The sequence below is a fragment of the Poecilia latipinna genome, unplaced genomic scaffold, assembly GCF_001443285.1.
Source record: "Poecilia latipinna isolate Pla-1442-1.1 unplaced genomic scaffold, P_latipinna-1.0 Scaffold280, whole genome shotgun sequence".
Lineage (NCBI taxonomy): Eukaryota > Metazoa > Chordata > Actinopteri > Cyprinodontiformes > Poeciliidae > Poecilia > Poecilia latipinna.
In genome coordinates this window covers 269159-283847 of record NW_015112896.1, presented here as the reverse complement: position 1 = coordinate 283847, position 14689 = coordinate 269159, and the positions used below count along the sequence as shown (strand labels likewise).

At 37.3% G+C, this 14689-nt stretch overlaps 4 protein-coding genes across 7 annotated transcripts in view; 2 read left to right on the top strand and 2 right to left on the bottom strand.

Moving 5' to 3' along the window:
* Positions 1-4355, top strand: part of LOC106948255 (coiled-coil domain-containing protein 149-like) — a 10358-nt gene extending 6003 nt beyond the window's left edge. For 2 of the 4 annotated variants that reach the window (XM_015033833.1, XM_015033835.1), the window contains exons 7-13: positions 90-162; positions 290-374; positions 480-627; positions 786-862; positions 971-1006; positions 2373-2447; positions 2546-4355. In XM_015033833.1, coding sequence (XP_014889319.1) covers positions 90-162; positions 290-374; positions 480-627; positions 786-862; positions 971-1006; positions 2373-2447; positions 2546-3054 — 1003 coding nt within the window. In that variant the 3' untranslated portion in view covers positions 3055-4355. The remainder of the gene's footprint in view (positions 1-89; positions 163-289; positions 375-479; positions 628-785; positions 863-970; positions 1007-2372; positions 2448-2545) is intronic. The other 2 variants (XM_015033837.1, XM_015033836.1) reach the window with 2 other exon arrangements.
* Positions 4356-4676: 321 nt separating this feature from the next.
* On the bottom strand, positions 4677-6864 carry LOC106948256 (superoxide dismutase 3). Its single transcript, XM_015033838.1, has 2 exons — positions 6698-6864; positions 4677-5583 (listed from the first exon to the last, which is right to left on the bottom strand). Exons 1-2 carry the CDS (start codon positions 6709-6711, stop codon positions 4950-4952), a joined length of 648 nt encoding a protein of 215 aa, XP_014889324.1. The 5' UTR covers positions 6712-6864; the 3' UTR covers positions 4677-4949.
* A 918-nt stretch (positions 6865-7782) lies between these two features.
* On the bottom strand, positions 7783-10962 carry LOC106948227 (uncharacterized). Its single transcript, XM_015033797.1, has 5 exons — positions 10803-10962; positions 9035-9761; positions 8539-8892; positions 8249-8405; positions 7783-8151 (listed from the first exon to the last, which is right to left on the bottom strand). The coding sequence occupies exons 1-5, from the start codon at positions 10818-10820 to the stop codon at positions 7848-7850; spliced, it is 1560 nt and encodes a 519-aa protein (XP_014889283.1). The 5' UTR covers positions 10821-10962; the 3' UTR covers positions 7783-7847.
* Positions 10963-11572: 610 nt separating this feature from the next.
* Positions 11573-14689, top strand: part of LOC106948253 (DEAH (Asp-Glu-Ala-His) box helicase 15) — a 14331-nt gene continuing 11214 nt past the window's right edge. The window contains exon 1 of the mRNA XM_015033831.1: positions 11573-11742. Coding sequence (XP_014889317.1) covers positions 11678-11742 — 65 coding nt within the window. The 5' untranslated portion in view covers positions 11573-11677. The remainder of the gene's footprint in view (positions 11743-14689) is intronic.

Below are 14689 nucleotides of genomic sequence, written 5' to 3'. Positions count from 1 at the left end.
TCCATGTGTAACTCAGTTAAAAATATGCTCTCTCTTTTTTTTTTTTTTTTTTTTTTTTGCTTTTTTTTATTGGATTTACATTTTTACAGGTACTTGCATGAGCGATTCAGTCAGCTTCAAGAAGAGGTAAACCTGCTTAAAGGAAACTTGGTGAAATACAAGGTAGCCGCAATTACTTTATTTTTTCTTTTCTATTTTGCTCTTCTTTTACATTCTGTTAAAACACAACTTTTTTTTTTTTACATTTAATTTATTCAGTCCAAACTTTATTCTTGATGATGAATTTCAGAGCGCCCTGGAGAGCAGGAAGAACTCTAAAATGAGCGGCAAACCCAACAGCAGCGCTCTGACTGGGGTTCTTTCTGCTAAGCAAGGTCAGGAATCTCTCGTAAACAGATTTGTTTCTAAATCTTGATTAGCCTTGTCTCGTGATGAATGGCCATTGTCATGAGCCGTAACTGGTGGGCTGTGGATTGCAGTGAAGGAGCTCTTGCTATCTGAGGAAAATGGCTGCAGTTTGCCAGTGACTCCTCAGTCTATCTCAGACCTCAAGTCTCTGGCGACGGCTCTGCTGGAAACGATCCACGAGAAGAACATGGTCATCCAGCACCAACGCCAAATCAACAAGTACTGAAATTGTTGCTCTTTTTCACGTCCCATTGTTTACTCTTTAAATTTGTGGATCTGACATTAGCACAAATGTTGTTTTTTTTGTTCTTTTTTTTGTCAGTGAACTTGATGATTGTGTTTTGTTTTGTTCTTTTTTTTTCCTCCGTTCTGATTAGGATTCTTGGAAACCGAGTGGCAGAGCTGGAGAAAAAACTCAAAACTCTTGAAATTTCTGGATTGTGGAGTCTTCCAGGTGGATAAACAAATCTTGGTTTAGATAAGTCAGACATTTATGTCACTAACCAGTAAAGTGAATAATAATTTCCTCTCCTCATGCTCTTTTTCTCTTTGCTGCCTGGAGGCCTGACTTATAATGTATCTCTTGGAGTATTTGGAAGTATGCTCTTCTAATAGCAACACATTTTATTTCACCCAAGTTTAAATTTAATGGTTCTTGCATTACTTCGTACGTCTACAAGCATTTATTCAGGGTGTAACAGTACATGTATATTTGTAAAACAGGTGAGGTGAGGTTATTTTATTTGTACTCTAGAGATACACTGAACAGATTTATATGAAAATTTGCTCAAATTTGCTGAGAAATTTAAAGATGCAACCCTTAATGGGCTATTTACACAGTTTATCAACAACAGCAAAAAAGAAAAAAAAAGTTGATCTGGGGGTTAGTTACCAGATCAACTTTAAACTTTCTAAAGCTTTCCACACCAAAGCATTGTAAACACAGCTGTTGATGTTGGCAGGAGCATAAAGACTTTTTAAATGATCAGCATTTTGTGTTCCAGGTGATGTATATGGGAGAATGAACAGTGGACCTATGGAAAGCCAGAAGGGTCACAACCTGGAGCAAATCTAATAAATGCTGTTAAATGCACTAAAAGTCGAGGTTTTCCCCTTGGTGATTAAATATTTCTTAGCCATTTTTTAATGCATTCATTTTTATTTTCCAAAAGAAATAAGCCATCTCACCTGAAGTAACACTTATTATATAAACATAGTTTTTAATCCAACTTTTTATCAAAGTCTGTTACCTTTTAGTCTCCTCTCATAATAAGTGGATTGAATCAAATATTCAACATTACTGTTTTTGCTGTTGAATCAGACCTACATTGAACTGTGATTTACCACCCGAGTTACTTGATACATGTGCTGTTACAGCCCTATTATTGACTCTTGCTTCTCTAACATGTTTTAATTTGTTTGCTAGCGGGGGTGCACCGATTTATCTACCAGCCAATTTATCGCTGCCAATTTCCTTAATTTTGGGAGCTCGGTGATCGGCCAATTTTTACATGTGAAGCCGATCTTATCCACCGATGTTATCAACCTCAGCAAAGGTCTAAAAATCAACTGCCGTGCTTTTCTTTTCTCCCATGAGAAAGGTTTGACTGACAAACCGGACGACCAGGTCATGTTTGCAAGTTTACAGTTAACAACAGCTACCCCATTATTGCCAATTCAGCAACTTTCTTGATATACCAAGCAACAATTCAGACAAAAAAAATGGTATCTGCCAAATTCGGAATGGGTAAGTTAGGCTTTTTAAAATATAGGTAATTGGCGATCGGCCAGAAAACTGCATTCGGTGCACCTCTTATTTGCTAGACATTGTTTTCATGATACAGCCTTTGTAGCTGTTTTGGAATTACACCAAAACTGCAGCTACTAATATAGACTTACGAATAATGATACATAAACTCGAAATATTATAAAAACTAACTTTACATAATATTTTGTGGTAATAGGAGGAAAAGATGCTATCATCCTGAACACACATTTACCTGAACAAGTCGAATCACTTGACCCTCCCCAACAGGAAGGTAAATATTTAGATGATGCACTTATCAGCTTTAATTGCCTGTAATGAAACTGTATCACAGAAACATTACCATTTTTGTTTGTGTGTTTGTGTCTGAAGGTGTCGGTGTTTCTGCAAGCGTCCCAAACCAAGTCTGTGCAACTCCGGCTGGGTCAGATTCTCAAGAAGACGCACAAACGTCTACCAGCCTGGAAACATCTCATCTCAACCTTTCGGAGCAGCTGCCAGAGGAAGAACCAGCAAGCCCTCAAGCAGAAGCAGCAAACAACGAAGACTGTCATAAACACGCCGGATCACAGACGACGGCTTGCACTGCTCCATTACTGAGTGACTGCGGTCCTGAAGCGGCCTGCCTGAGCGAACCCCACCCACCATCTAGTCTCAGTCAACAGTCAGAGAGATCTGAACCAATCACAGGAGGAGACGATGAGTCAGAAGAACGCAACTGGGGGATAGAAACGGTCGAAATAGAGTCTGACGTGAACAATGAAATCAATAACATTGATAGGCAGCAGAGGGACATCCAGTCAGATCAGGAGGCGCACGTGTGCGACAGTGACGATGCGCACAGTCTCCCGGGAGATGCTCTCTTGTCTCGTAGCGTTTAGGAAAAGATCCTGTGGATCAAAATCAGGTTTTGTAACTTGGTCAGCTGTTCTTACTTTGGTGAGATCTCTGGTGGGTCTCTTATCCCCCACGTTTTGCACATCCTGATCGCAGGTCTGCTGAGCCATACATCTGTGTGTGATTACTGAGCATCCCGTTTTAAACTGCTGCTATAACAGCGCCTACTGCTGGCTGTAGGGATTTTATTCCCATCTATGAAGAAACATTACATAAACATGGAAAAACTATTTGTAGTAAGGCAAAGCACAGAGTGGACTCTGCTTAAAAGTTTTAATCTACAAAACAGTTGCTCTGAAACTAGTTCACAGTGAAGGAATGTGCATGTGGTGATATAAAACTCACTCAGATTTTGTTTTTTAATCATGTTGATAATTTTGTGTTAGGAACACATTTCCTATAGATGCTGCCATCTCTGAAACTATTGAAATAGAGACAGTGCTGACCAACTTTTTAAAGACATCTTAAAATAAATTCACCTTTTATCACTCTAATATAATTTCTAAAATACCAAATGGGTACATTTATTGTGTGGGAAAATTAAAGCAATTTTAAGATTTTTTTTTTTTTTTTAACTGAATCACTGGTAGCCTAATGTTAGCACTCATGTTGTCAATACGTTGCACAACTGCCTTTTTCTAAAACGGCACACAGTCTTATACATCTTTTCACAAGGTTGGAGTATAGTGAAACGGTTGTTTGACAATTTGTCTTTGCACAATTTGCACAATTTTTTCAGATCTTCAACCCCTTATTTAGCTCACCCCGCAGGTTTTTGATACGTTTGTGGACTGCGATGTCCGTAGCAGAAGACAGATTTTGTCTGGTTTTGCAGCTCTGTGTTGATTTTGAGCATGTTTCAGATCATCTTTCTAGCAGTTTTCTAGCAAAGAATTGTGTTGAATGTTATTCCAATGGGGTCTTAATGTTATGCCCTTGTAGCAAAGTTTCCAAGGCTTTAAAAAGAAAAAAGTACCAGGCCCACAGCATCACAGATCCATCACTGTGTGAGGAGAGTTTCCACCTCTTGATTCTTTCAAGCTAAACCCACCTGGATTGTTTTCTATACCTAAAAGCTCAGTCTTATTCTCAAGCTCTTGCATGTAATTGTAATGAAGACTTGGTAATGCTCAAATGCCATTTTATTTTATTTTTTCCCCCACCAGTGACTTGTTTAAATACGAGTATGTTTATTAGTGAATTAATGCACTTTTTAATTTACACTAATCGGTGTGGCTTTTTAGTTCATTGCCATGGCTCCCAATAAATTTACGTCTAAGCATTACTTGACTCTGTGCTGTTAAATAATTTTGCTCTTTTTACAGAAGCACCTTATTGCACAATAAAAACATAACTAATGCCTTCCATCATAATTTATCATAAAGAATAGAATTGCTTTATAGGTTAATTTGTGAGAATAGCATTTGACATGAAAAGCACAATGTGCATACATATGTGATAAACTTGTGTGGAGGACAGACTAAATACCATTTCATGAATCTTTGGATTGTTAAACATCTGCTAAATGTAAGTCTGTTTAAAACAAAAAAAAATGCATACACACAAGGGCCAGATTATGACAGTTTGTAACAGACTCAATACTCAGTTTTTATATTGATTGGATTGATTCTTTTTAATATGTTACAAAATATGATGGTTGCTATCCAATACATATTATCCAGGTAATTAGAGTAAATTTCAGGAGGAGGAGTAAAGTGATTTATGTTCAAGTAAAGGTCAACAAAAGTTCACATATAAACTGTACTATTTATGGCATGTTTGGCTTAAAATTGAATTCTTAGTAAACCATGAATTTATCCTCCCAACTACTCAACACTTGGATAAATTCTGTGTCAAACAACAATCCTGTCTTGTGAGCCTAATTCCTCCTGAGCCGCCTTGCGAAACGCTCATGTTGCATATTCCAGACGCTGGAGGAGGACATCCCGATAACGCAGCAGGCAAGCCTGCGGCCTGCGTTCCCGTGGAGCAGGCTCCCGATGTCGCCGCCGAGCCCCAGGTCGTCTCTCTTCTCATGGATCACCACTGCTCTTCCGAGCGCAGACAGGCCTCCAAACAGGGTGGCCTCTGATTCAATCAGCTCACTGATTTGTCCTTCCTGTGAGACGAAGTTGCCAAAGTCTCCTGGGTGTTTAGGATGGTTCACACTAAACGGGTTGTAGTGGCCACCGGTTGAGTCGCATCCCCGGCTCAGGTCTCCGTACTGATGGATGTGCACGGCTCTGGGTTCTGGAGCGTCCTCTGTTGGGAAGCCATTGAGCCGAAGGAGGACTTGAAGCTTTCCCTCAGACTGCTCCTGTTTGAACAGCACCTGCCCGTATACCTTGGGAAGCCCCTCAGGAAGTGAAGTGCTGGGTCTCACTTTGCAGGCTGCATACAGAGTGCCATTGTACTGAGAGAACTCTGGAGGAAGGAGAGTATCGGTGTTTACCGAGATGCATTGACAACTGGCCAGCAGTACCAGCAGAGCAGTTTGGAGTCCACTCGATGACCTGGAACATAACAGGATTAGAAGAACAACTCAAAAGAATGGATTACAAAAAAAAAAAAAAAAAACAGAACAAACAGCAACTTTAACAACAAATCTTTTTAGTAAATAACTTCTCCTTGCATAGCGCTTAAGTCATTCACACACACATCCAAACGCTGATGTGTGTGTGAATGACACGTCGGTCATTCTCACACACACACGCGCGCACACACACACACACACACACACAGACAAGCCACTGTTGCCCTTGGGCAGATTGACTTGCACTGGGGTCACTAGGCCCTCTGATCACCACATAAGTTGTATTTAACAGTTTAAGCTGATGAGATTTTAGTTTAGACTTTTTACACTAACCAAGATGTTTTCAAAAATAAAAGCATATGCAAAGGTTTACCAACAGGTATTTAACCTAAAAAAAAAGCTTATTGTATTTTAATCTGTTAAATTATAAAAGCACATGGATTGCAGAGAAGGGGTAACAAAGTCCAGTCCATGGTATCCTATTAATGATTAAATTATTTAAGTTGTGTTGAAGCAGAGACACAAATTACAAAGAAGTAAGCAAAAAACAAAAAAACAAAAAAAACTGCTTTTTGAATATAGACATTAAAAAAAATACATCTTTATTTACATGTCCAAACTTGGAGCCTGTAAGTCAACAAAGATGTATTTTTTTTTATTTAAACGTGGGATTTACAAAAAGATTGAGGTTTTTTTTTTTTAAAGTGCGACTTGAAAGCAGTGATTCAGTCCTTTTCCCTGCACGTGATTATAATTGATGCCTGATTAACAAGCTCTTACTGAAGTGCGGTCATCTGAACCTGGCGTGTGAAAACATCTAAAGTATGCAGGGGCTGTTTTAGATGTTTAGATGTGTGATGTTTGTCCCAAAAATGTTGTTCTCAGCTCTTCATTTTCATGCTGTTGACCAACAACTTTTTTACATTTTGGAAACTAGTTATGTAAGCTCCCAGTGTTGGCATGGTTGCACATTTTCGATTATTTATAAGACAAAATAAATAAATAAATAAAAATAAGAATCGGTTTCTAATCAGGCAAATCTTAAGTAGTTATGCAGTAAGCAAAAAGACGCACTTGTAAGACCGCATACTTACCTGTTAACGCGCATGGTCAGCAATGAAAACAAGACTTCAAGCTTCAATGTCTCTTTACGCTGTTGAACTGCAATATAATGGTTCTCTGAAAAAGACACGATGCCACTGTTTCCTAACAGTCCGTGCGCGTCAGTGGGCGTTTACAAGCCGAGGGTGGAGCGCCTCTCCCCCATTCTCTTTCTTATTGGTTAGGGGCATGAGCGTTTTTGTCTGTCACGCATGTTTTCTTAGAGGAAAAATATATATAATTACAGTTGTCTTCAATCTCTACCGACTCAAAACACGATTTATTTAATTACCGTAGATTATTGCTTTTGCGCAAGCAACTTGCGTGTGTCAACAAAAATTGCTTCAAAACAAGAAAGTGGAAAAAAAAAAAGAGGAAGGAACCAATAATGTTTGCAACCAACTGAAAGCTGTTAGAGCGCTGTCGACTCATATGTACTGGATTACAATACCAGATTTTTAATAAGAAAGCGTGTTTTTGCCACAGGAAGACTTGATGGTATTTAAGAGCCCATGACAATAGCCACGTGACGCTTTTCCCAAAAAAAAAAAAAGATTATGAGTTAGTATAATCATCTTTATAAGGTTTTGACAGTTTGCCTGTCTGTTCAGGAATTTCAAACTTTTAAAATCCCATCATTCTGTTGTTGAAAAATCATTTCTTTTCGGTCAACATTCAAGGCCGCTGTCAATCTTCCCAGGACTGAACATCTGCAGTTCACTGTTTAGAGAAGATGCAAGAGCTCCATCTCAGACTCTACAGCAGAGGCCTTCAAATCCTGGCCTCCAGGGTCAGTGTCTTGCAACTCTTAGACGTCTCTCTACTCCGCATCCTCAGAACCAGAATCAAACATGGAGAAACAGCATTTCTGTTTTTCTGCTCCTCTAATCCAGAACAAACTTCCTGGAAAATTGGCAAAACAGCTGAGATACCATTTGCGTCTCTAAACTTGCTTTCAAAATCGACCAAGCAGATTATACCTCGTTGGGAATTGATTTTAAATCTTAGCTTAATGCAAATAGCATTGCTCATTAGAATTACATTTAATGCACGAAGCAAAAGCATAGAACACACAAAGTTAATAGTTGAGAATTTTTATTTTAAAGTGGAAAAATGATCCTTGGTTCGTCTCAGTCAGATCCATCAGCGATAGATGGTCACAACGATGCGTATCTTGGACAGCTGGGAGAGTCTTTTCCGCACCACGTTTGTGAATCTTTTGAAGCGGCTACGAATGGACCTAACATTTGTCGGATGGGCATCAGGTTGTGAGGACAGCCTTTCAGTAACTGTCTCTGCCCGACCCTCTGCAGAGGAGCTGGTAGGTTCTTTAAGACTCTCGGTGGCTGACTCTGACGAACGTTTCTGCTTCATCTCCCTCCACTGACGCAGACAAGAGTTCAGGTAGGCCTCTAAACAACTCCTGTGTGCTCTCTTTTCGAAACTAGAAATGGGATGTTTAAAATTGTGTCACAGACATGAAAACGTGAATGAATATCGACTTTTGAGAAAACTGGGTGAAAAAGTGTCATAGAACATACCATTCAGAGAAATGTTTAAAGCTCAGTTCTGATAAAGATCTTCTGGGTTGGTTGGGTGGAATAATTTGACGAAGTGACTCCAGGGGATTAAGGAATAAATCTGAGTAACTTGAGGCCTCAGTGATGGACTTCATGGTCTTGAAAGAAATGTGTTCAGGACCTGTAAAATTAGGGGGGGGGGGAATCCTTTGTCAGTTCTGTTCTGATGTTCACAGCTCTGTGATTTATTCTGTAATATTCCTTATGTTTGTATTAGCAGATGATCCTCCTTTCAAAGTAGATTCCAGACTCACCTTCCTGAGTCTCATCTTGTTTGTTCTGTAATCGCTGATCAGTTCCTGCGCTTTTAGCCGAGATCCTAAAAGATGGTGGCATACTTTCTGTGCAAGTATCTCCAGAAATGTAGAGTTTCTCTGCACCAAAAGCTGGATCAGCATTGCTTTGCTGTTTGTTTTCTTTCAAGGATGGCTCCATGTCAAAGAAGAAAACATTTTTCTTAAATTTGTAAAACTGATTGTAGCTGCCAGAAGTATCAGCATTTCCTTTTACAGTTTCCACAGATCCCACGTGATGCTCCAAGGGACCTGGTGAATTGTTCTCCGTGACGGTATTCCCTGCTTGGCGGAAGTTCATTGTTTGGAATGAGCCTGTGAAAGAAAACAGATACTTTTAAGTGGATGAAACTTATTTCTATTTCACAGCCGACCAAAACGTCTTCGACAGAGCGAAATGTTTGACAAGACGTCGGTTCGACACAACAAAATAACAGTTAAATTCAGCTTGACTTACTCTTTTTTGCTTTTTCTTTCATATTTTTAAAGGTTTCACCTGGTTTCATCTCACATAAATCTTTTCCGCCGGGCTGAATGGCAGTTTTTATGCTGTTTATTGCCTTTTTTTCTGTATCAAAACAATTCTTCTCAACATCAGAAAAATTAGGTAGCGTGTTTGGGAGGGAAGTTGACACAATGTTATGGTCAAACCTTTGATTTTGGTCCAAGATATCGGACCACATTGAGCTGTGTTCAAGAGAAGTATGAATAGATTTTACGTTAGTTTGTTCTGCCTCAGCATCCAGCTCTTGCTCTGCCTCCTGACCGTCCTTTTCTGCTGATTTAATGTGCTTCTTTCTACCTTTTGGTTTATGAAACAGCCTTCTACTGGATTTTCCTTTCTTGTCAGCAGATTTGGACTCAGATTCATGTGGAGGTTTGCTGACTATCTGGTGTTGGTGAACAACTCGCTGGCTTTTGAAAAGCCTTTTAAATGCTGCTCCTTTTTTTGTCTGATAGTGGGACGCCTTTGTACTTGCAAAGTCTCCAGCTCCATCTTGATGATCTTTATTCTTTGAGCTAGAGGTTGATGACAACAGATCATCCAAGTCAGCAGCAAACTGTTTAGGTTGTCCCGAACCTAATATGGACATGTGCACAGGGTCAGAAGTTGCAGTTGTGTGAGGAGACAGAAAGGAAACAGCTTTGCTGCTTCTTTTAGTGGGAAGTTCCACTCTTTTGCTCTATGGAAAGAAAGAAAAATACTTCAGTTTAATTAAGTACCCAAAAATACTTGCTATAGTCATTCAGACTATATCACAAATTCTTTATCTGTCTTAGCACACATTTGTACATAAAATAAAACATTTGAGATTGTAAGACACTTTAGGTGTCTTCTGTTTACCACAAATCAGAAAACTGCAAAATAGCTGAAACACTGAATTCATTTAATTCAAGGCTAAAAACCACCTGTTTAGAGTTGCTTTGGAACCGTAATGGCTAAACATTGACCACCAACATATTTGATATGTATTGATCATTTTGATCATGTCACTCAACAAAATGTAATGTTTGTTACACATTTCCCAACTGGTGAATGCATGGTGTTTTTACTTTTATTTGTTTGTTTGGATGACTATATATTTTTGTTTGTTTGTTTGTTTGTTTGTTTGTTTGTTTGTTTGTTTGTTTGTTTGTTTGGTGACCTCACAAGCTTAATATTAACAGTTAATTTTGGTGAAAACACATGCCCGTGTTTATTTTAGCTAAAGTGTGCCACACAAATGAACCATAAAATAAATCCAGATTTTTGTAAATTTTTTACAGCAAATTATACACTGCTCAAAAAAATAAAGGGAACGCTCAAATACCACATCCTAGATCTGAATGAATGAAATATTCTCATTGAATACTTTGTTCTGTACAAAGTTGAATGTGCTGACAACAAAATCACACAAAAATCATCAATGGAAATCAAATTTATTAACCAATGGAGGCCTGGATTTGAAGCCACACACAAAATTAAAGTGAAATGTTTCCCTTTATTTTTTTGAGCAGTATAGATGATTTTAAGGTCAAAGTGATTTTTACTTTACTTAAATCTTAAATTAGATATATGTTTTTTTTCATCAGTCAATAATTTTTTGATAAATAACTTACAATTATCTAAAATGTACAAAATACTGAGAAATTATGCTGAGAGGCAGAAAATAAAGACATGAGCTAAAAAAAACCCAGCAATATACAAGTACAACTGATCATTCAGTCATCCATAGATATTTTACCTTTCTGAAGAGAAACATCACAAAATTCTTGTTCTTGCTCTGTTTGTAAGACAGTTGTGATCAGTTTCAAACTTCTTCAAACTCTGTTGGAGTAAGACCTTGAGATGTGAATTTTCTGCTCTTGTGAGTGAAAATGAGGACAGAAGAATTCTGCATCACTGAATAATTCTCTCCTTACTCTTGTAATTATAATGTCACAGATGAGTGATGTCACAACTGATTATGACATCTAGAACTAGATGAAATCTAGAACTATACACCTATATATATATATCTATATATATATATATATAAATTTTAATTTCTGATTTACTGTTAGTTGGTATCAGTTCTGTTTTAAAGTACTCACTAAAGTACTAGCTGTCAGAAAAAACTAAAAAAAAAGAAAAAATAGAAAAATTATTGAAAAATAAAACTAAATCCATGCCTTCCTCTTCACAGTTATAATCTTAATTGTGTATACATACCAAATAAAATTTCATCGTCGTTTAATTAAGTTCTCCAGCTTCAATGTGCAAAAAATGCGAAAACATTAGTGAATTCTGAAAAACGAAGTAGATACATATCTTTAAGGTAATGTTATAAATGATTTGAGTCAGCCATTGAAGTATCTGACATGATTTTATATCTTTATTAAGTTGTTTTATTTAAAATGTGGCCATTTAAAAACAAACTGTACTCCACTATTGGTGACGTCAGAAATTGAGAAATGTGAAATGAATCATACAGTGGGATCCAAACCAGCAGGTGGCGGTGTTACAATCTGTAAAACAAATGTGGAAAAAACACAGCGCAGGAATCAGGAAACTGGTAGTTGCATTTGGCGCAGCACTGTTGTGTTGGTGGTATAGATAAACTACATTTTCCTAAGCAATATGTCCAAAAGACACCGTTTGGATTTGGGAGATGAGCTCTCCTCCAGTAAGAAGCGGTCTGACGGGTAGGTGAAGCTACACTACGTGTTCATCCCCTTGGAACAATGAGGCTACGAGCTAGACGTTAGCCGGTGCTAGTTCAGTAAGCTATGTACCAACCAAAAAGCCGAAACAAAAATAACCTCTGTTGTTAGCGATGCAGCTCATTTTGATTTGCTTCCTTTTCTCGGCACACGAGCGCTCCTCTGATACAGGGCTACAAGTGCCTGCTATTGCTTTAGAGATATCTGAGAGCCAATGGAGGTGAGCTTATCTTGAGAAGCGAATTATCAACGTTCTCTGCACGTGCGGGGCTAACGGTATTAGCCACATGCTAACAGCTCATTCAGGACATCTTCAAAGTTGCGCAATTGGGATAGCCTTTGCTGCATTGTCAGAGATTGTGGTTTAATGCATTAAAATTGATGCACATTTTGAAATGTTAAGTTTTATGTAATCTTTGAAGTTAGTAAGTTATGTAGTGTTGCTTTGACGCGATAAGTGTTTCCAGTGTTCAGTGCCATTCGCGCGTCTGTAGTAAGACATCAGTGCTATTTGAGTATCACTTCTCCAGGTACAAAGTTTTCTATTCTCACCCAACATTTTGTTAACTACCTTGTAATTCTAGTTGAGAAGAAAATTCATCCTTTGTTGTTACTTGTCTTATTTGTATTCAGTTTTATTCGGTTGCGTTTTATTGTTTTTATCATTGTTCATTTTTTTTGCTGATAAGGTCGATTTTATGCATAGTGATTATTGTTTTGAAAGTATAGAAATGTTCTTTGACTTTATCTTCACATTTTAAAATAGTGCAATAATAGGATTCTGTTTGGGGCTGTATTAAGAAGCGTAATGTTATTAATTTTAAGTGTGTTTGACAGAAATTAAAATTCCATTTTGTAGAAAAACCAGAACGGCACTGCTTGAATTACTTGTAAATACAGGAATACATTATTAGCCTGGGTAACACTTTATTTGAAGGGGTGTGCATAAGACTGACATGACACTGACATAAACATGACATAACATCTGTCATTCTGTCATGAACATAAATAAGTCTTTATGAATGTTTATGACTGTTGTCATGAAGTGTCATTCGGTAAATAATGACACTTTTAATGCAAAGTTGCTCTAAAAGTTGCATTAAAAGTCCATTAAAAGTGCCAACTTTGCAGGACTTTGTAAATTATGATAATTGAATGCAAAGTTGGCATTTTTAATGGACTTTCAATGCAACTTTTAGAGCAACCTTGCATTAAGTGTCGTTATGTCATGTTTATGACAGTGTCATGCCGGACTTATGCACACCCCTTCAAATAAAGTGTTACCTTAACTTGCACTGAATATCAAAATGGCCCATTCCAGTAGCCACAGCAACGTCAATGCTGTCCACTTCAGTTTCTACAAGGGTTCTTGAAATGTTGGCCACTGCACTTCACTTTGCAGTGATAACTGAAGCAAAGATCAGTGCTAATCTTTTTGACTGCATATGCCTATTAGCTCTCTAATATTCATACTCACCTGTGTATTTCCCAATAAACATAACCAAGTTACAACTGCGGTTGTAAAAACTGTAAATAGCAATTTCTTAGTAACTGTTAGACCAGTGACCTGTGCTATCACTCAATACTTGTATTGGAGTTTCAGTAACTTGAATCTGGATAAGCTTTTGCCCAGGTCCGTCTCTATTGTAACTTTATGCTCTTTAGTCTGGCCACCTAACCTTCTCCAGAGCAGATTTTTTTTATTTTATTTTTTATTTATTTTATTCCTTTATTTAAACCCCATTGAGATCTAGATCTCATTTTCAAGGGGGACCTGGGCAGAAGTCTGCAGTACACAGCAACCTGGTTACAAAACAAAATTGATTAATACATATACACAATTATAAAAGATTAAATGTCCATATGTGTCAAAAAGATTGCCCTGAAGCAATTGGTTTTTTTTTTTGCAGTGTAAAGAAACCGCAACAAAACATGATGGCATCCAGAGTGAGCCTCTTCTCTCTTTTTTCAATCATTCTTATTTTTTTGCACATAAATACAATCGCTATTTAATTTTTTAATACACTTGTTTGTTTCTTATAATCTGCTGTTTGTCATAACTTTATGGTTTTCTGTAGATTTAATATTGCAGTAAGATTTCTACTTAATTTTTAATACTTATTTATGTGGATCTTGGGGCTTTCCCTTTGCCTACGTCGGAGCTGCTAATACACTTGAATCTCCTCAATTAGTTCCAATAAATGATTATTCTATCTTTGCACAAGTTCAAAACAGACATAAACCCACTAAAATTGACTAACTAATAAATTCAACAATTGTAAAGGCTGTGGAATTGGAAAACACAATAATGTCATAAAGGGGATCTGGGTTAATAAAACGATAAAGGATAATCTCCAGAAATCAAGCTGAATTTAAAAGTGAAAGTTTATTGTTCTTTTGGTTTTGCTATCATTTTAACATGTGATGAACCAGTCAACATAATTGAACAGAAATCGTGCGGTGGTAATACAGGTTGTTTGCATTGTTGTGATGTCCTTATTTAATTAGCTTATCAGTGATATCTTTGTTCATTCAGTGAAAGTTGTGGTCTCATTTCCTCTTTATGTGGTTGTGGGTCAGAAATATCAGCTCTGAAATCTTCTGACTTAGCATTATTTCTCAGTCTAAAACGAGTCTCCTTTGGATAGATTCTTGTTTCATTAACATACTGAGTGCAATACTTAAATGCTCATCTGTCACATGAGCTCGATTATGTGAAACAATGAATATTCATGCTTTATACATCTGTTATTCAGGAGGGCTTTATGTATTGATGTGTTGTTAGCGGATTGTATTTCTATTGTGGAAGATTTTAAATATTTCCACAGAAAACCTTAAACTGCTTTTTCTCATACTTTTTTTTTTTTTTTTTTTTTTTTAAAAATTTTATTTATAAGTATTTTGTTCTTTTTGATAATTTTTTATTTAA

Bases quoted from the DNA above. Each gene is read 5' to 3' on its own strand.
- LOC106948227 (XM_015033797.1), bottom strand. The intron at 8,893-9,034 runs GTAAGTCAAGCT...TTTCTTTCACAG, and splicing joins GAAAGAAAAAGCAAAAAAGA to GCTCATTCCAAACAATGAAC. The intron at 8,152-8,248 runs ATGGTATGTTCT...ACATCCCATTTC, and splicing joins AGCTTTAAACATTTCTCTGA to TAGTTTCGAAAAGAGAGCAC.